We start from the raw sequence: 21,490 nt of genomic DNA, 5'->3' as shown, positions 1-21,490 counted from the left end.
AAGAATTGCTCATTTTTCAAGGCTTATAATTACCTACTAAGTTTTAATTACAATTTCTGTAAGTGTAGTGTAAGTAGAATAATTATATCCAATACATTTTTTTAGATGCAGGATTTGTTAATGTAAAAAAATTAAAGTATACAACACTTGTAAAATTTTTGGCATTGCTCTTTTGAAATTATTGCAGTGGAAACCTCAACAATAACAACAAAACAATGGAAGTGTTTTAAGAAAGCTCTCTGAGAGATGTCTCACTCAAGATTATCTGTTTCCTGAAAGAGGTCAGAAAAGCCAACCATGCAGTCTTCACAACTTTCCCTGAGAAAAGTGCTGAAATGCACTCGTCAAGTCAGGGAATACACAGGACAGAATGTTCCCAAATGTCAGAGCTGGAAAGGACCTGAAGGGCGTCTGATCCACTCCCCTTGTGGGCAGTCTCAGTCAAGTGACAGAGGGGGAGTGGCTGAGGGGGCTTCACTCTTCAGGGTTGCAGCTTTGAATGACAGCACACGCTCCTTCTGTCTCTGTTGTACTTGTCAACATTAACCATTGTGTGGATAAAATAGATCTGGCAAAGAGCAGGATAGCCAGATGTTCATTTTCCCACAGAGTGTTTATCTCGGCCCCACACTTTCCTCATGGCATTCTTCATGTCTGTGTTTCTCAGGGTGTAGATGAGAGGGTTGAACATGGGGGCAATCATGGTGTAAAACAGGGCAAAGACCTTGTCGTTCCTGACAGAATCAGCCATGGGGACATAGGTGAAGATGAGGGGCAAGAAGAACATGAAGACCACAGTGATGTGTGAACCACAGGTGGAGAAGGCTTTGCGGCGGCCCTCGGATGAGCAAGTCCTCAGGGTGGCCAGGATGATGATGTAAGAAATCACCAAGGCAACAAAGGTCAAAATGGACAACACTCCTGTGGTAGTAATGATTGCAATCACCCATAGTCTAGTGTCCGTGCAGGCCAGCTTCAGCAAAGGGAATACATCACAGAAATAGTGGTCTATTTGATTGGGGCCACAGAAAGGAAGTCCAATAATGATTAATACTTGTGTGACTGAATGGCTAAAGGCTCCCATAGCAGAAGCCAACACAAGGACAGAGCACACCTGTCGGCTCATGATGACCATGTAGTGAAGAGGTCTGCAGATGGCGGCATAGCGGTCATAGGCCATGGCCACCAATATGAAGATCTCAGTGGCTCCAAAGAAGTGGGCATAAAACATCTGGGCCATGCAGCTGTTGTAGGAGATGGTCTTCTGCTGGGCCAGCAAGTCAGTGATCAATTTGGGTGCCACCGTGGAGGTGAAGCAGACATCCATCAACGACAAATAGCTGAGGAAAAAGTACATGGGCTGTTCGCTGAGGCGGCTGCCCCTGATGGTGAGAAGGATGAGCAGATTCCCTGAGAGAATCGCAATATAGCAAAGTAAAAACAGCACGAAGCAGGCACGTTTTGCATTCTCATCAGTAAAAAGCCCCAGGAGGATAAATTCTGTGACATTTTCATGTCCCATTGCTTCTGTGGATTTGATCGTTTAGAGGGGCAAGTTAGTATTCCTGAAACATGCAACTTTTTCAAATTATTTATGCATTTCAAAAGTCATTCATCTAGTCGATAAATATATATTGATGTTTCCAAATGATGCAAACATTATAACTGCTGCTAAGGGTACAGCAGTATACAAAATACACACATCTCACCTGCACATAAAATTTATTAGAGAAGACATACAGTGACAATAATAGCAAAAAATAATCTATTTATTGAGGTGGAGCCAAGGAGAATGCAGAGTCTACATAGCCCCACCTTAGGGCACCTAGCTACAGTGGTGGGGATGTCAACGCCCAAGCAGATGAGAAGAACCTCTGAGTGGCTGGAGGATATTAACTCGAGTGAGGTCTCCCAGAGGTCCACATTTCAACACAAAGACCTGGCTCTACCCAACTCTCTGCAAACCCCAGTGCTGGAAACCTTGGGCCAAATAATCAGTAAAACAGGAACACCGTCCCATTCAAAAAAAAAAAAAGAGGCAAGAAAAAAAATGTTACAGACAAAGGAACAAGGTAAAAACCTACAAAACCAAATATATGAAGAAAAAATATATTCTTATATTTTTTAAACTACATGAGAAAAGATTTTAGAGTAATGACAGTAAAGATGATCCAAAATCACACACACACACACAAAATAGAGTGCAAACAAAGATTGAGAAAATACAAGAAATGTTCAATAAAAACATAGAAGGACTAAGGAAAACATGTGGAGATTAATGGCACAATAACTGAGATGAAAAGTACATTAGAAGGAATCAATAGCAAAATAACTGAGGCTTAAAAAATGAGTAATTGAGCTGGAAGATAGAATGGTGGAAATGACTACTGAGGAGCAGAACAAACACAAAATGAAAAAAAAAAAAATGAAGACAATCTCAGAGAACTCTGAGAGAACACCACACACACTAACATTCAAATTTTAGGGGTCTCAGGAAGAAGGAACAAAGAAAGAGCCTGAGAAGATATTTGAAAAGATTATACTTGAAAACTTCCTTAATGTAGGAAAGGAAATGACCACTCAAGTCTAGGAAGCTCTGACAGGTCCTCCCACACAGGATAAACTGTAGGAGAAACACACCAAAACACTGTTAATCAAAATAATAAAAAGCAAATGCAAAGAAAAAATATTAAAACTGAAAGGGAAAAGCAAAAAACAGTGTACAAAAAACCCCCATAAGGCTATCAGCTGATTTTTCAGCAGAAACTCTGCAGGCCAGAAGGGAGTGATAGGATCTTTTTAAAGTGATGGAAGAGAAAATTCTACAACCAACATTACTTTGCCCAGCAAGGTTCTTAGATTTGACAGAGAAATAAAAATCTTTACTGACAAGCAAAAGCTAAGAGAATTCTGCAGCACCAAACTAGCTTTACAACAAATGCTAAAGGAACTTCTCTAGCCAGGTGATACCCCATATTAACAAATTAAAGAATAAAAACTTAACATATTTGAAACAGAGACATTACCCTGCTGACAAAGGTCCATCTAGTCAAAGCTATGGTTTTTCTAGTAGTCATGTATGGATGTGAGAGTTGGACCATAAAGAAAGCTGAGTGCTGAAGAATTGATGTTTTTGCACTGTGGTGTTGGAGAAGAGTCTTGAGACTCCCTTGGACTGCAAGGAGATCCAACCATTCCATCCTAAAGGAAATCAGTCCTGAATATTCATTGGAAGAACTGATGCTGAAGTTGAAGCTCCAATACTTTGGCCACTTGAGGTGAAAGACTGACTCATTAGAAAAGACCCTTATCCTGGGAAAAATTGAAGGCAAGAGGAGAAGCGGATAACAAAGGATGAGATGGTTGGATGGCATCACCAACTCAGTGGACATGAGTTTGAGTAAGCTCCAGGAGTTGGTGATGGACAGGGAAGTCTGGTGTGCTGAGGTCCATGGGGTCACAAAGAGTTGGACACAACTGAGTGACTGAACTGACTGAATAATCTCAATAGAAGTAGAAAAAAATTTTGGCAAAAGTTAACACCTACTTATGATAAAAACTCTTCAGAAAGTGGGCATAGAAGGAACCTACCTCAAGGTAATAAAGGCCATCTATGACAAATATAGAACAAACACCATTCTCAGTGGTGGAAACATTCCCTTAAAATCATGAACAAGACAAAGATGTCCACTCTCACCACTATTATTCAACATAGTTTGTGAAGTCCTGGACATGGCATTCTGGTAAGATAAAGAAAAGAATATACATTGGAGAAGAAGAAGTAAAACTATCTGTTTGCAGATGACATAATATTACACATAGAAAATCCTAAAGATGTCACCAGAAAAGTACTAGAGCTAAACAAAGTTGGTAAAGATGAAAGATATAAAACTAATGCACAGAAATCCCCTGCATTCCTATACACTAACAATGAAAGAGCAGAAAGAAAAATTAAGGAGACAACCCCATTTACCTTTGCCACATAAGAATAAAATACTTAGGAATAAACCTACCTAATGAAACAAAAGACCTATACTTAGAAAACTATAAAACACTGACATGAAAGAAACTGAAGATGATACAAACAAATGGAGAAATATAATATGCTCTTGGATTGGAAGACTAAATATTGTGAAAATGAATATACTATGCAAAGCAATCTATAGATTCAATGCAATCCCTATCAAATTACCAGTAACATTCTTCATAGAACTGGAACAGAAAATTTTTACAATTTGTATGGAAACACAGTCCATGGAGTCTCAAAGAGTCAGACACGATTGAACGACTGAACTGAACTGACTGATGGAAACAAAAACGACCCCAAATAACCAGAATGATCTTGTGAAAGAAATACAGAGCTGAGGTATCATACTCTGCAACTTCAAACAATATGCAAAGCTAGAGTAATCAAGACTGAATTTTACTGTCACAAAAATAAAAATATAGACAAATGATACAAGATAGAACTCAGAAATAAGCCCACATACCTATTGACAAATAAGTCATAAATATACAATGAGAAAAGACAGTCTCTTCAGGTCTTGGGAAAGCTGACCTACTATATCATACACAAAAATACAATCAAAATGGATTAAACACCTATATGTAAACTGGACACTATACAATTGTTAGAAGAACACATAGGGGGAAATGCTGTTTGACATAAGCAAGATTTTTGACCCACTTCCTAGCTTAATGGAAAAAAAGAAAAAGCAAATAGGTCCTAATTGTACTCAAAAACATTTGTACAGCAAAGGAAACCATAAGCAAGATGGGAAGATAACATTCATAAAACATTTGCAAATGGAGCAACAGACAAAGGATTAATCTCCAAAATATACAAACAGCTCATGGAGCTCAATATCAAAATGCAAACAACTATCAAAAAATGGGCAGAAAAACTAAAGAGACATCTCTCTAAAGTAAACATACAGATGGCCAAGAGGCACATGAAAAGATGTTCAGTATCACTAATTATTAGAAAAATGAAAATAAAAACTACAATGAAGTTTCACCTTACAATGGTCAGAATGGCCATTATCAAAGAGTTTATAAACAATAAATGCTGGAGGGAGTATGGAGAAAAGGATACCTTCTTTCACGGTTAGAGAGGATGTAACTTGATACAGCCACTGTAGAGAACAGTATGAATATTCCTTAAAGAAACTAACCATAGAACTACAGTATGAACCAACAAGCCCACTCCTGGGCATATACCCTGAGGAAACCAGAATTCAAAAAGACACATGTACCCTAGTATTTATTGCAGCATTATTTACAATAGCCAGGGCATGGAAACAGCCAAAATGCCCAATGACAGGTCAGTGGATAAAGCAGATGTGGTGCATATACACAATGGAATATTACTCAGCCATAAAAATGACAGAATAGGGTCACTTGTAGAGATGTGGATAGACCTAGGGTCTGTCAAACAGAATGAAATGTCAGAAAAGAGAAAAGGAAATACTGCATATTAATAATTATATATGAGAAATCTAGAAAAACGATAGATGAACGTATTTCCAAGGCAGAAATAGAGACATAGACATAGAGAATGGACATGTGGACACAGTGGAGGAAGGTGAAGGTGAAACAAATTGGGGGAATAGGATTGACATATATGCACCACATGTGTAAAATAGCTAGCTAGCTAGTGGGAACACACTATAAAAGACAGGAAACTCAGCCGGATGCTTTGTGATGACCTAAATGAGTGGGATGGGAAGGTGGAAGGGAGACTCAGGAGAGAAGTAATATATGTATACATATAGCTGATTCACTTCATTGTGCAGTAGAAACTAACCCAACATTGTAAAGCAATTATATTCCAAGAAAAATTAACTTAAATTCCTCAGTCTCACATCTACTATGAAGGGCAGAATAAATAAAAGGTGAAACATTTGGCATGGGGTCAAGTTTTAGATGAAACTTCAGTATTCTACCTTAAGAGTGATTTTTTGGTCTCTTGTACATATGAAATAGCATGGAGGCTATTTGTTCTTCAAGGGCAGGAGGATCAATATAATTCTTAGTCCTCCTCAGTAATGAAATGTATGCTTAATTTTGACAGTTTAATAATGTCATTAGATTTCAATGAAGTCATAATTTTAAATATGGAACATCTGGTAGCTTGATGGGACATGAATTGAATCTATAGATTGCTTTGGGTAGGATACTGATTTTCACTATATTGATTCTTCTGATCCATGAACACGGTATAGTTCTCCATTTATTTGTGTCCTCTTTGATTTCTTTCACCAGTGTTTTATAGTTTTCTATATGTAGGCCTTTTGTTTCTCTAGGTAGATATATTCCTAAGTATTTTATTTTTTTCATTGCAATGGTAAATGGAATTGTTTCCTTAATTTCTCTTTCTGTTACTTATTGTTAGTGTATAGGATTGCAAGGGATTTCTGTGTGTTAATTTTATATCCTGCAACTTTACTATATTCATTAGCTCTAGTAATTTTCTGGTGGAGTCTTTAGGGTTTTCTATGTAGAGGATCATGTCATCTGCAAACAGTGAGAGTTTTACTTCTTCTTTTCCAGTCTGGGTTCCTTTTATTTCTTTTTCTTCTCTGATTGCTGTGGCCAAAACTTCCAAAACTATGTTGAATAGCAGTGGTGAGAGTGGGCACCTTTCACTTTAGAGGAAATGCTTTCAATTTTTCATCATTGAGGTTTGGCATATACAGCTTTTAATATGTTAAGGTATGTTCCTTCTATTCCTGCTTTCTGGAGGATTTTTATTATAAATGGATGTTGAATTTTGTCAAAGGCTTTTTCTGCATCTATTGAGATAATCATATGGTTTCTATTTTATAATATGTTAATGTGGTTGATTGATTTGTGGATATTGAAGAATCCTTGCAGCCGTTGGATAAAACCTACTTGGTCATGATGTATGATCTTTTGAATATGTTGTTGGATTCTGTTTGCTAGAATTTTGTTAAGGATTTTTGCATCTATGTTTATCAGTGGTATTGGCCTGTAGGTTTCTTTTTTTGTGGCATCTTTGTCATGTTTTGGTATTAGGGTGATGGTGGCCTCATAGAATGAGTTTGGAAGTTTACCTTCCTCTGCAACTTTCTGGAAGAGTTTGAATAGGATAGGTGCTAGTTCTCTAAATTTATGGTAGAATTCAGCTGTGAAGCCATCTGGTCCTGGGATTTTGTTTGCTGGAAGATTTCTGATTACAGTTTCCATTTCCGTGCTTGTGATGGGTCTGTTCAGATTTTCTATTTCTTCCTGGTTCAATTTTGGAAAGTTGTACTTTTCTAAGAACTTGTTCATTTCTTCCAAGTTGTCCATTTTATTTGCATATAGTTGCTGATAATAATCTCTTATGATCCTTTGTATTTCTGTGTTGTCTCTTGTGATCTCTCCATTTTCATTTCTAATTTTGTTGATTTGGTTTTTCTCCCTTTGTTTCTTGATAAGTCTGGCTAATGGTTTGTCAATTTTATTTATCTTCTCAAAGAATCAGCTTTTGGTTTTGTTGATTTTTGTTATGGTCTCTTTTTTTCTTTTGCATTTATTTCTGCCCTAATTTTTATCCCCATCAAGCTACCAATGGTATTTTTCAGAGAATTAGAACAAATAATTTCACAATTTGTATGGAAATACAAAAAATCTCAAATAGCCAAAGCAATCTTGAGAAAGAGTGGAACTGGAGGAATCAATCTGCCTGACTTCAGGCTCTACTACAAAGCCACAGTCATCAAGACAGTATGGTACTGGCACAAAGACAGAAATATAGATCAATGGAACAAAATAGAAAGCCCAGAGATAAATCCACGCATCTATGGACACCTTATCTATGAGAAATGAGGCAAGAATATACAATGGAGAAAAGACAATCTCTTTAACAAGTGGTGCTGGGAAAACTGGTCAACCACTTGTAAAAGAATGAAACCAGAATACTTTCTAACACTACACACAAAAATAAACTAAAAATGGATTAAAGATCTAAATGTAAGACCCGAAACTATTAAACTTCTCGAGGAAAACATAGGCAAAACACTCTCTGACATAAACCACAGCAGGATCCTCTATGACCCACCCCCCAGAATATTGGAAATAAAAGCAAAAATAAACAAATGGGATCTAATGAAACTTAAAAGCTTTTCCACAACAAAGGAAACTATAAGCAAGGTGAAAAGACAGCCTTCAGAATGGGAGAAAATAATAGCAAACAAAGCAATGGACAATGAATTAATCTCAAAAGTATACAAGCAACACCTGCAGCTCAATTCCAGAAAAATAAAAGACCCAATCAAAAAGTGGGCCAAAGAACTAAACAGACATTTCTCCAAAGAAGACATACAGATGGCTAAAAAACACATGAAAAGGTGCTCAACATCACTCATTATCAGAGAAATGCAAATCAAAATCACAATGTGGTACCACTTCACGCCAGTCAGAATGGCTGCTATCCAAAAGTCTACAAGTAATAAATGCTGGAGAGGGTATGGAGAAAAGGGAACCCTCTTACACTGTTTGTGGGAATGCAAACTAGTACAGCCACTACAGAGAACAGTATGGAGATTCCTTAAAAAACTGGAAATAGAACTGCCATATGACCCAGCAATCCCACTTCTGGGCATACACACTGAGGAAACCAGATCTGAAAGAGACACATGTACCCCAACGTTCATCACGACATTGTTTATAATAGCCAGGACATGGAAGCAACCTAGATGTCCATCAGCAGATGAATGGATAAGAAAGCTGTGGTACATATACACAATGGAATATTACTCAGGCATTAAAAATAATACATTTTAATCAGTTCTAGTGAGGTGGATGAAACTGGAGCCTATTATACAGAGTGAAGTAAGCCAGAAAGAAAATCACCCAGTACAGTATAATAACACATATATATGGAATTTAGAAAGATGGTAATGATAACCCTGTATGCAAGGCAGCATAAGAGACACAGATGTATTGAACAGTCTTTTGGACTCTGTGGGAGAGGGTGAGGGTAGGATGATATGGGAGAATGACATTGAAACATGTAAATTATAATATGTGAAACGAATCACCAGTCCAGGTTTGATGCATGAGACAGGGTCTCAGGGCTGGTGCACTGGGATGACCCAGAGGGATGGGATGGGGAAGGTGGTGGGAGGGGGGTTCAGGATGGTGAACACATGTACACCCATGGAGGATTCAAGTCAATGTATGGCAAAATCAATATAATATTGTAAAGTAAAATAAATAAATAAACTTAAAAAAATATATGGAGCATCTGGTTGACAACTTCAGAAAGTGTCTTAAGAAGCTTTCTCATGCATGAACATTTTCAAAATGGAGTGCAAGAAAGAGCAAAGAACCCATCTTTGGGGAAAGTTTGCTCCATTGTATGGGCTTCTGGTACATTTGGCTTCCTCAGTAGCCCAGTGATAAAGAATCCTGCCAATGCAGGAGATGCGACAGATGCAGGTTTGATCCCTGGGTCAGGAAGATCCCCTGGAGGAGGAAATGGCAACCTGCTCCAGTTTTCTTGCCTAGAAAATTTCACACACAGAGGAGCTTGAGGGGCTACACTCAATGGGGTGGCAAAGAGTCAAACACGACTGAGCAGCTGAGCAGTACGTTTGCCTTCCAGTAATCAACCTATTTCCCAGTTTACTTTCCAGCCTAACATAGGAAATTCCATCATTTTTGTCCTTTAGTCCCACTTTCTAGCAGTTCCCCTTATGACAGCATCATGAAGGGAGAGGCAAAATTCATTCAAAGATTCTTTTTCACTCAATGTCTTTCATCATCTTATGCCTCTTTGAATTGAAACTCCTTAAAAAACAAAAAAACAAACAAAAAACAAAAAAACAGGCTCATTACATGCTCATAAGACCAAGTTGTAGAATGTTTTAATTAAAATGAAATTTCTCTTTGGTGCAAAATGTAACACTACATCTCTTCCTATATGCAACTTGCTATAAAATGTGTCACAAAACTGTTACACTCAAAGGTCCATTTCATAAAAAGATAAAGCTTATGCATTGATACATGTGCTTCTGAAATGCTAAAAGAGCAATTGAATACTCAACAATTCAACATTCAACAATTAAAACAAAAGTTCTGACAATTTTTCCTGAATTTGAGAATCTGACTTCAAACCTCAGAAACAGTTAATAACCAACATTGTTAACCTAACTTTTTAAAAGAAAGTACACAAAGGGAAGATATACCTTTCATAATTGAAGCATATTATAAAACTATGACAATTAAAGAGTAATTGCTAAAGATAAGTTGCTTCACTTGAACACAGTCAAAAGTAAAGATATAAATATGTTGAAATTTAGTCTATGCTTTATTGAAATTTCAAGTTGATATAAAATAATGGACTTTTCAGTAACTGGGTGTGAGGACTTTGAATTACTTTCTGGAGGAAAAAAAGCACCTCATAGGGCACATAAAAAGATTATATTCCAGATAATTGAAAGGTATAAATGTATGAAGCAAAATTAGGAAAAGTGCTTGAAAAATAATTAGAAAGAATTTCTATCATAGTATAGGAAATTTATAAAGCAAAGTATTAAAGCAAATTCATAAAGAATCATTTAAATTTTCTGCATGATAAAATCCCACATGGAGAAAATATTTTAAAAAATGGTAAAATGACCCCGTCTCTATGGCTGATTCATGGTGATATATGGCAAAAACCAATGCAATATTATAAAGAAAATATCTTCCAATTAAAAACAAATAAATTAGAAGCAAAAAAGTGTCAAAATTAGATAAATATAAATATTATAAGTCAGTAATTTCGAGATATATAGCCCAGTTTTCTAAAATAACAATGCATTTCACTAGGCAATGCATTGAAAGGAAACTATTAGTAGCCAATCAGATGTGTGTGAAAATACACAATCTCCTTAAAATCAGAGTAATGCAGAATAAACAATGAGATGCTATCTCCACTCATCAACTTCATAAAAATAAAAAGTTTATGCATATAAAATTTTGATGTGCAACCCAGAGCAACTTCCCCTGAAACTACACAAAGACATTCATTGCACACTTGTCTCCATTCAAAAAAAGAAAAAAAGAAATGAGCTAAGTATTTGAAAATAGAATAGAAATAAGATGTGTTATGTTTTTATTAGGAAAACTAGGAAGAAAATTTAATGTTGGATCCACGTGGCACATCTACCGTGATATAAATCTCTAAGATATATTTTGCATAAAAACATAATAAAGTACACAGGGATAATCAAAGTATAATATGTATATGTTTAACAAAATCATGCCCACTGAATATTGTATAGTTATTATCAGAACCTATCTACTTATAAATTAACATGGAAAAGTGTGGAGGAAAGATTTACTTGTCAAAAACAAAGCGAGAGATGGCCAGAGGGAATTTTGGTGGTAAACAGCATTTTGATTTCTTTACTATAGAAGGTGTAATGTCAGTATTGTTTCCATAATTAAAATTCATTTAAAATCTCTTATTTTGTAATATGATTTAAGAAGTGTACAATACATAATGAATGAGATTAAAATAAAATATAATCCCAATCCTTTACTAGAATTCAATAACACATATAACTTATTTCTCATCAGTAGAACTGGACATGGACCAACAGACTGGTTCCAAATAGGAAAAGGAGTATGTCAAGGCTGTATATTGTCACCCTGCTTATTTAACTTATATGCAGAGTACATCATGAGAAACGCTGGGCTGGATGAAGCACAAGCTGGAATCAAGATTGCCAGGAGAAATATCAATAACCTCAGATATGCAGATGACACCATCCTTATGGCAGAAAGCGAAGAGGAACCGAAAAGCCTCTTGATGAAAGTGAAAGAGGAGAGTGAAAAAGTTGGCTTAAAGCTCAACATTCAGAAAACTAAGATCATGGCATCTGGTCCCATCACCTCATGGGAAATAGATGGGGAGACAGTGGAAACAGTGTCAGACTTTATTTTTTGGGTTCCAAAATCACTGCAGCTGGTGACCGCAGCCATGAAATTAAAAGACGCTTACTCCTTGGAAGGAAAGCTATGACCAACCTAGACAGCATATTAAAAAGCAGAGATATTACTTTGCCAACAAAGGTCCATCTGGTCAAGGCTATGGTTTTTCCAGTGGTCATGTATGGATGTGAGAGTTGGACTGTGAAGAAAGCTGAGTGCCGAAAAATTGGGTGCTTTTGAATTGTGGTGTTGGAGAAGACTCTTGGACTTGTAAGTCTTGTCAAGTCCCTTGGACTGCAAGGGGATCCAACCAGTCCATCCTAAAGGAGATCAGTCCTGGGTGTTCATTGGAAGGACTGATGCTGAAGCTGAAACTCCAGTACTTTGGCCATCTCATGCGAAGAGTTGACTCACTGGAAAAGACCCTGATGCTGGGAGGGACTGGGGGCAGGAGGAGAAGGGGACGAGAGAGGATGAGATGGCTGGATGGCATCACCGACTCAATGGGCATGAGTTTGAGTAAACTCTGGGAGTTGGTGATGGACAGGGAGGCCTGGTGTGCTGTAATTCATTGGGTTGCAAGAGTCGGACATGACTGAGCGACTGAAATGAACTGAACTGAACTGACTGACATCATTTTCTTAACGAATTCAGCAAATGTAGACATTGATGCCATCAGCTGTAATTAAATATGTGAACATAACAAACTGATGCATTTCACTCCCGTCCCCCCTCACCCCAACTCTGCTCCACAAAGAGGTATCTGAGATATGGAAACGGGAAACACATCTTTATATATATCTACATTTATACTAACATCTGCTTCTCCTTTTAAATGGCATGGGTTTTGTAGCAACATTAAAAAGTCTAGTTATACATTTGTAGTTCTGATAGGATTTAATTAAATTCCAAGATCATTTGTTAAACCTAATAGCTGTTATTATTGAAGGATCAAATTTTAAATTTGCTCTTTTTTCACTCCTCCTTGTTTTGCTGAACCAACACTGACTCTTATTACAGCTTTAATAGCAGGAAATAGTGAATTTGCAACATAGGATGCTAAATAATTGGCATGTGCTACATGAAAGGTATTTGATATGCAAGGGACTCACTAGAAAGGTCATCATATCCTTCTAATTAATTGAAAACACCAGCTCTGTTACATAGTCATTTAAAAAATCTACGTGGAGAACATCCTGACAGAGATAGTTAAGAAACCAAGGCTCATTCTGCCTTACCACAATCTACAAAAAATGAATAAAAAAAAAAACTAAACCCCTGATATTCAGGGTCATCTTGGTTTCTTCAGTCTCAAAGAAAGTGTTTCTTAGAAAAGAGAACTGAGTAATCTTCAATTCATAAAATAAAATTGACAATAATATCCCCCAAAAGACAGTTTATCAATGGTTAAGGAGAGTGCTTGAGTTAAACTAAATGGGTTCCAGTATGTGGCCCATTGCTTAACTGTTAAATAATCTTAGACGAGTTACATATTCTCTGAGCCTTGTATTTTTTTCATCTGAAAATAGTGATGATAATAGTACTATTACATAGCATTCTTGTGAGAATCCAGTTAAAAGATCCATATAAAGCATTTAGGTACTGATATGGGCATATAACACACTGCAATAATTAGCTAAATAGTAACTCATTCATTATTAATTCAAAAAGAACTAATATTCTATAAATGCTTCACCATTTATAAGACAAGGGGAGCTCAAGGAATACTTTTTCTTCAATGAGTTTAACATGCCGCTGAGTACAGATTTCTATAAAAGTCATAAAGTATTTTGACAACTAATCACTACTGAAAATTCCAAATTAACTACCAAGGTATAAAGTAGGTAATCAGATCACCCACTTTACAAGTGGAAGAACAGAAATAAAGGTTAAAACTTTATTTATGGAGACCTCCAGTACCTTTTAAAAGATAATCTCTTTTACTAATTGAAATGAACCCTTCAAGAGAATAACTATTTCATCCACATATTTTACTTGTTGTTTTCAAGTTTTTAGCAGCTGTTTTTCAATTAGAAAATATATGCAAAAATTATATATATATATATATATATGCCTAATCTACATTTTTTAAAGACATAGCTATTGGTTACCTAATATGAATTTCTCTGGTTGTGGTCACTGAAATTTCTTCCTATACTATCACTAGTCATTCTAAATACCAGGCATTATTGAAAAGTATTACAGATGTATGACACAGGAAGGCAGAAAATGTAGGTTCTGCTCCTGATCTGCCACTCCGTGATTACATGATTTAGAAGGAAAAAAAAAAAATCCTCACATTTGATGAGTATCTCTTTCTTCTTAATAAAATGAAGAACTGTAGTTTTCACAGTTTTTTCCAGCTGCAAAAATTATTCCTTTCAAAAATCAAGTGAATTACTAAATCATTTATAAGTTAATTTTCATCATTTTTGTCATCTTTATTTTGCTTATTTCTTGTCTTATTTAATGATTTAATATTCTTTCAACTTTTTTTTCTCATTGCTTTTCTGTCAAAAGTATATTGTAAAACATTTCAGAATTCTCTTAGCCTCCCATCCTAACACCTCACTGTCCCAAGTTTGACATCAGAATTTCAAGACAGCATTTCTATTGTCTATTTCTGTTAAAACAGATTTCAAGTTCTTATGTGACCTATTAAAATCACAGATTGTCACATGACACAATTTATAAGCTTAAAAGGCTTCTAAAGCTTTAAAAGACAGTTACCAAGCAGATATATTTTAAAAAATACACATTTCTGGAAAAATAATTTCCTTGGACTAAAAAGTAGATAAGGATAGATGATGCTATAGCAATTTAAAGAGATGACTACATAAAATTATGCATGCAAGTATAAAGAAACAAGAAAGGAAGAAAAGATATAAAAAGGAAATAAAAGAGAACTCACATATTTAGTATCAGTCAATTCCAAACAATATGAGGGAATATCCTTGACTTCTTGAATTCATGACAACCTATAAATACACACACACACACACACACACACACACACACGTGTGTCTCCTAAATCTAAATAATAATAAATCTCTTAAGGGATAAAAACAATGAAAAATCACATGCGCAGAATAGAAATGAGAATTGTGTCACAAAGTTGCAGAAAAAATGTCAGGCACATATAGACCTTTCTCTCTTGTCCTTTTCCCTTCGATAAGCAAGTCCAGCTCCCTACATGCACGGGCTTTGGGAGCTCCTGGTAGATCTGCAGTGAAGTCAGGAGGGCTATCTAAAGGCACTGCAGGAACCCAGGTGCAGTCCCAATGGCAGTCCCTGTAGTAATTCTTCCACAAGGTAGATAAAAACAAACCCTGGTGATTTTAATCTGCCTCTGCTCTGGCTTTTCAAGTGTGCTTTCTAAAATATGTTCTTTTAGATTGTTTCAAAGATATGATGTTAAATATCAAATGAAGGTTTTATGATCAGTGACCAAAAAGTTTTAAAATTAGCTTTTGATTTTCTACACAGGGAATAAAACCTAAGGCATTCATTATATTTTTGTGTTGGCCAAAAAGTTTGTTTGGGTTTTTCAATAGGATGTTAAAGAACTATATTCAAAATTTTTAAATGTAATTAAACCAAACTTAAACATCTACATTTCCACAAAGTTTATCCTGATTATATTATTTTTCAGCAATAAATCCATACCCCAAACCAACACATTCCAATCCCAGTATGTAATTTCACCAGATCATTTGATTTACCTTTCATAGACAGTCTGAGGTTTTTGCTTGTTTGTTTTAATTTGGGCTTTGTGTGTGTATTTTAAATATTGGTGAGAGGTTGTTGCTGAATGATAAGACACTGGGATTCTTGGCCTCCAGAGGAGAATTCAATCCAGGGCGAGATGAGGCTGGATCGTTCAGAGCTTTTGTGTAATAAAGTTTTATTAAAGTATAAAGGAAATAGAGAAAGCTTCTGATATAGGCATCAGAAGGGGGCAGAAAGAATACCCCTCTGCTAGTCTTCAGTTGGATGTTATATAGTCACTAGCATTCTTTTAATGAAAGAAAGGAATGTCTTAAAGCTCAGAATGGCACAAGGCCCCTTATCCATAAGATGCATTTTGGGATAATCTTGGCACCAGATAATTCATCCTGGGCCATAAATTGACTTGAATCTTGTAGAAGGGCAGATTACCATACAAATAGTTTTGTTTACATAGATTAGGGGAACAATATCTGAATATAACATACTGGTTTGTCAAGTAGGTTCTCAGCCATTAGGGGGAAGACAGAGTCTTGAAGACAGAGTCTGGGGTAAATGCATAGCACATTAACATAGCTTAAGACAAACATTTCCATAAGAAAAATGCATTGGTTAACTCAAGGTTTGAGAGTAGTTAGCTTCAGGTGAAACCAGGTATCAATATGGCAACACAGTATTTTAAAAGAAACCTCCTTTTAAATTTGTATAGAGAAGGAAAAACATATCACTAGTTTGTTTCCTCCTGCCATTTAAGAGAGATAAAAATGTCTGACACTTGCAGCCTATTTCCTCCGTTTGGAGACCCCTGGCCTTCCTACCTCTTACCCTCTCATTGGTAGTCTCCTGTCTTTGCAATAGATTATGAACTCAGTGACATCAAGGTCAACTTTTTCTCATTTTATATTTAATAATTCAAATTTTAATGATGGTAAGCATGATAGCGGTAATTGAAAACCATCATAACAAAGAGCTAACTATGGTAAGAGTCCTAGTACTATTTCCACAGAGGCACAAAAGAGGTAATTTGACAATAGGCAACTAGTAACTAGCATATTAGAATCTGACTTTAGCTAAAATGGATCTCTAATGCTACAATAATTGTAAAAAGTACTACCACACTTGACACATAGTAAGTATTTAATCAACATTTCCGGATATTTAATTTAGAGTAACATAATAAAATAATGTGCTGAATATTTCAAAACCATGTTTAAAATTGTAACTGTATAGTTAAGACTCCAGCTATGCACTGGTTCCAAGATATACAGTCTATTCTAATAGAATTTCAATAGCAGGGATAAAGTAAATGAATAAGATAATCTTTATAATTCTGATCGGGCTTCACTGGTGGCTCAGTCAGTAAAGAATCTGCCCACATGGCAGGAGATGTGGGTTCAGTCACTCTGTTGGGAAGATCCAGATCCCCTGGAGAAGCAAATGGCAACCCACTCCAGTATTCTTGCCTGGGAAATTCCAAGGACAGAGGGGCTAGCAAGCTACAGTCCATGGTGTTGCAAGAGTCAGACACGACTTAACAACCAAACCACCACCACCGTAGTTTTGATTATTTAATGATATCAAAGTAACATATAATTTAAATAATTTATTTTTGCATTTTACTTGAACTAAACTTATAATTGTGTTCCACAGACTAAACAATTTAATTTTTGTGCTTTTGATGTCAAAAACATGGCAAGGAGGAATGATTATTTTCATGTGAGTATGTGCATGGTGTGTGTAAATGTGATAATAACAGGAAGATGGCCAAATGAGGGGACAGAGCTACAGTGTTAAAACTAATTAGATATGCATTTAAGTACTCAAGAGAAGTAGCAATTTTATGTAAGAGACCAAATGTCTGGGGTAACTTATCTTAGATGTATACCACTTAAGATGCTGAAGCTAGAAAGTCTATATGACTACCAAATATACTTTTAACCAGCTATGTGACTTTGGGAAAGATATTTAATTAATTTGGATTCAGATTCTTCATTACAAATACAGTGAGAATGTCTCTTTCATTATACATAATTAATATGTATTCTCTATTATTAGTGGTAGTATTATTGCTATTGTGTCTGACTCTTTGCAATGCTATGGACTGTAGCCTGCCAGGCTCCTCTGTGCATGGGGTTCTCCAGGCAAGAATACTGGGGTGGGTTGCCATGTCCTCCCCCAGAGGATGCTCCCATTCCAGGGGTGGAACCTGCATCTTTTAAGTCTCCTTAATTGGAAGACAGGTTCTTTACCACTGAAGTGTAAGAGTGAACTTGTGAAGTGAAAGTGTCAGTCGCTCAGTCATGTCCAAATCTTTGCAACCCCATGGGCTGTAGCCCACCAGGCTCCTCTGTGCACAGAATTCTACAGGCAAGAATCCTACAGTGGGTAACCATTGCCTTCTCCAGGGCATCTTTCTGACCCAGCGACTGAACCCAGGTCTCCTGCATTGAAGGCAAATTCTTTACCATCTAAGCCACCAAGGGCAGCATCACCTAAACGTTCATTTAAATTGATATTAAAATGTCACGTATATCTTCCAAGGCTCTTTCCCATGTCAAAGGGAATGTTACCTTTTCTCATAGATAAAATTTTGATAGAGAATAAAAAGATGACATACTTAATAGAAATAATAGAGCTATCCTTTAGAAATATGGAATGATACATTCTCTGATTCTCTTGCTAAAGCTATGATTTTTAAAAAGACTCATTTATCTTTGCAGTAAGCATAATGCCAAAATGCCCCTCAAAATTTCCTGCCCGAACCCTTGGGACTTTCAGTATCGTAATATATCACATCTATGTTAAATTACATGTCATAAGGGATTTCAAAAATTTAATTATGGTTACTAATCAGCTAACTTTGAGTCATATTTGAGCTCTATTTAATTCCATAATTTCTTTAAAAACAGAGAATTTCCCCTGACTGATAACATAAGAAGAATTATAGAAATTCAGAGTGCAATCAGGAGAAATTACATGCATGATTGTTGCGTTTGAAGACAGAGGGTTACATTCAGGGACTTCAACCTGCTGAGAATGACCCCCAGCTGAAAGCCAGTGAGGAAATCAGGGCCTCAGCCCTATAATTACAGGAACTGAATTTTGACAACAGTCTGAATGAACCTGAAAGCAATTCTTCCCTAGAACCTGCAGATTAAAGCCCAGCCCAGTAGATCTTTAATTTTGACCTCACTGATGACAGAAACTTACTCAAACTCCTGACAAGAAACACTGTGAGACAGTAAATGGGTGCTATTTTAGGATATTACTTTGTGGTAATCTGTTACACAGTAATATACACATAAAATAATCAAAATAATTACTCTGTTACTAGATTTATTATCTAGAAGTTGAGCTCCATTTATTAGCTAAATTTAGATAGTTTAAATTTAGCATCTAGATTTATTATCAATATACCTGAACAGTAGCAAATCCTAAGTTAAAGGTCATAGAATTCTCATTGTAGTTTTCTTTAAAACAGTTGAAGTCTTTTAGAAAAAAAATAAAAATTCCTATATAATCTACACACACACACACACACACACACACACACACACACACACACACCCCATTGTATCAGTGTAATGTGCTGATTGAACAGCAAGGAGATCAAACCAGTCAATCCTAAAGGAAATCAACCCTGAATATTCATTGGGAGGACTGATGCTGAAGCTTAAATATTTTGGCCACCTGATGCAAAAAGCCAACTTATTGGAAAAGACCCTGATGCTGAGAAAGATTGAGGGCAGGAGGAGAAGGGGACGAGAGAGGATGATATGGCTGGCCAGCATGACTGACTCAATGAACATGAGTTTGAACGAACTCCAGGAGATAGTGAAGGACAGGGAAGCTTGGCATGCTGCAGTCCATGGGGTCACAAAAAGTTGCACATGACTTAGTGACTGAACAACCTCAAAAATATGATAAGGTCAGCATGGACATTGAATAAGCAACATATATTTGTAAAAGACACAAATGGAAATAAAATATAAATACAAAACAGTGAGTAAATGATTTAACAATATGAAAAAAACAGTCATATTTGTCAATAAGTTAAAACATTATTTGACAGGACATTGTCAGAATGGCAAGTTAATGATAAATTTGATAGTATAGAAAGAGTGAATCAGAGACTACTAGAACTCTTGAATGCCAGAATGGTTCTGTTTATAAACTGAGGTGGGAAGAGTACACAGCAATTTTTTTATGTGTATTTCCCTTCCTCTCTTTTTTATCACTGTTGACTTGAATGTTTTCACACCTTCTTCCAGCTCATGCAAAATAAAAGTTGAATAAAGAAACTAACCTACACACCAGGGTATGATTCCCTGATTCGCTGACACTGGTGATTACCTGATGCCATATTTCCCTTCCTCCAGCCTAAATGAGACTGGATCTATAGGAAAGGGAGACAGAGGGCTTTATGGAAGAGGAAAAAGGAACATGGTTGCAACAATGGGTTAGAGAAGATCACTTGATGTGTGAGCTTGTAAGGAGATTCGGAGAACCTAGGACTAAAGAATGGTGCGGAAAAAACCTGTAGTGCTGGGGTTCTCTTTGTGTGCAGACTAGTCAGTCTCCATTAACCCATCACACTTATTCAAATTTAAAAGTCCTAAAATTGTGCAAGTCTTCCTAGAGGAAGGGTTATAAGAAACAAGAATTTGTTTGAGGATGTGGAGGAAAGGGACTTGTGCACTGTTGGTGGAAACGTAAATCAATGTAGCCACTATGGAAAACAGTATGAAGTTTCCTCAAAGAATTAAAAAGAGAACTACCATATGATTTAGCAATTCTACATCTGGATATATATCCAAGGGAAAACAAAAGTCTCAAAAAGATATTTTACCCCCATGTTTAATGTGATGTTATCCACAATAGCCAAATATGAATACAGCTTAAGTGTACATCAAAAGGTTCATGGAAAAATAAAATGTGGTGTGCATATGTAATGGAATACTCTTAAGCAATATAAAAGAAGGAAACCCTACCTTCTGCAACAATATAGCTGCAACCTGAGGGCATTATGCTAAGTAAAATAAGTCAGACAGAAAAAGACAAACTGTGTGTTCTCACATGCAGAATCTGTAACAGCTAAACTTATAGAAATACTAGAATGGTGGTTTCCAGGGTCTAGTAAGTAGGAGAAGTAGGGAGATATTAATCAAAGAAAAGAAATTCTGACCTAAAAATAAGTTTTTGGGTGATCTAATGTGTAGAATGGTGACTGTAATTAACAATAATGTATTATATGTTGGATGGCATCACTGACTCGATGGACATGAATTTGAACAAGCTCTGGCGATTGGTGATGGACAGGGAAGACTGTCGTGCTGCCATCCATGCAGTTGCAAAGACTTGGACATGACTAAGCGACTGAACTGAACTGATTATATGTTCAAATGTTATCAAGAGAGTAGATCTTATATATTATTGCCACATACCAGCACACACATATACATACCCATAATAGTATTCGGAGTGAACACATTAAGTAAATTTATTGCAATACTCATTTTCTAATATATACTTATATCAAACATACATATGTCATATGTAAATAGTCTCTCAATAAAGCTAGAAAGGAAAAGTCACATTTGTTTGAAATGTTCAGATAAATTTTTGATTGGTTACTATAATGTTTTCCTCATTTTTCCCAGCATGATGGTATTTTACCCCATTATCCTCCCCACCAACTCTTCTATAGCATAGCAGATTGTACCAGATTGTACACCTTCTTGGGGAGTTACTACATGGTTTGACCAGTGACTTGAGTTTATGCAAGTTTACTCAAATTTCCTGTCTGGAATTCTGAATAGGGAATTGGATAGACCCG

The 21,490-nt window shown here is 36.2% G+C and overlaps 1 protein-coding gene across 1 annotated transcript; it reads right to left on the bottom strand.

Annotated features, from left to right (window-relative positions):
• Nucleotides 1–595: 595 nt before the first annotated feature.
• On the bottom strand, nucleotides 596–1,522 carry LOC122423077 (olfactory receptor 4P4-like). Its single transcript, XM_043439840.1, has one exon. The coding sequence runs from the start codon at nucleotides 1,520–1,522 to the stop codon at nucleotides 596–598; it is 927 nt and encodes a 308-aa protein (XP_043295775.1).
• Between the last annotated feature and the right edge of the window lie 19,968 nt (nucleotides 1,523–21,490).

The sequence above is a fragment of the Cervus canadensis genome, chromosome 21, assembly GCF_019320065.1.
Source record: "Cervus canadensis isolate Bull #8, Minnesota chromosome 21, ASM1932006v1, whole genome shotgun sequence".
NCBI lineage: Eukaryota > Metazoa > Chordata > Mammalia > Artiodactyla > Cervidae > Cervus > Cervus canadensis.
This window is presented reverse-complemented; position numbering and strand designations above follow the sequence as displayed.

Excerpts from the sequence above, each read along its gene's own strand:
- LOC122423077 (XM_043439840.1), bottom strand. The coding sequence starts at position 1,522 with ATGGGACATGAAAATGTCACAGAATTTATCCTCCTGGGGCTTTTTACT.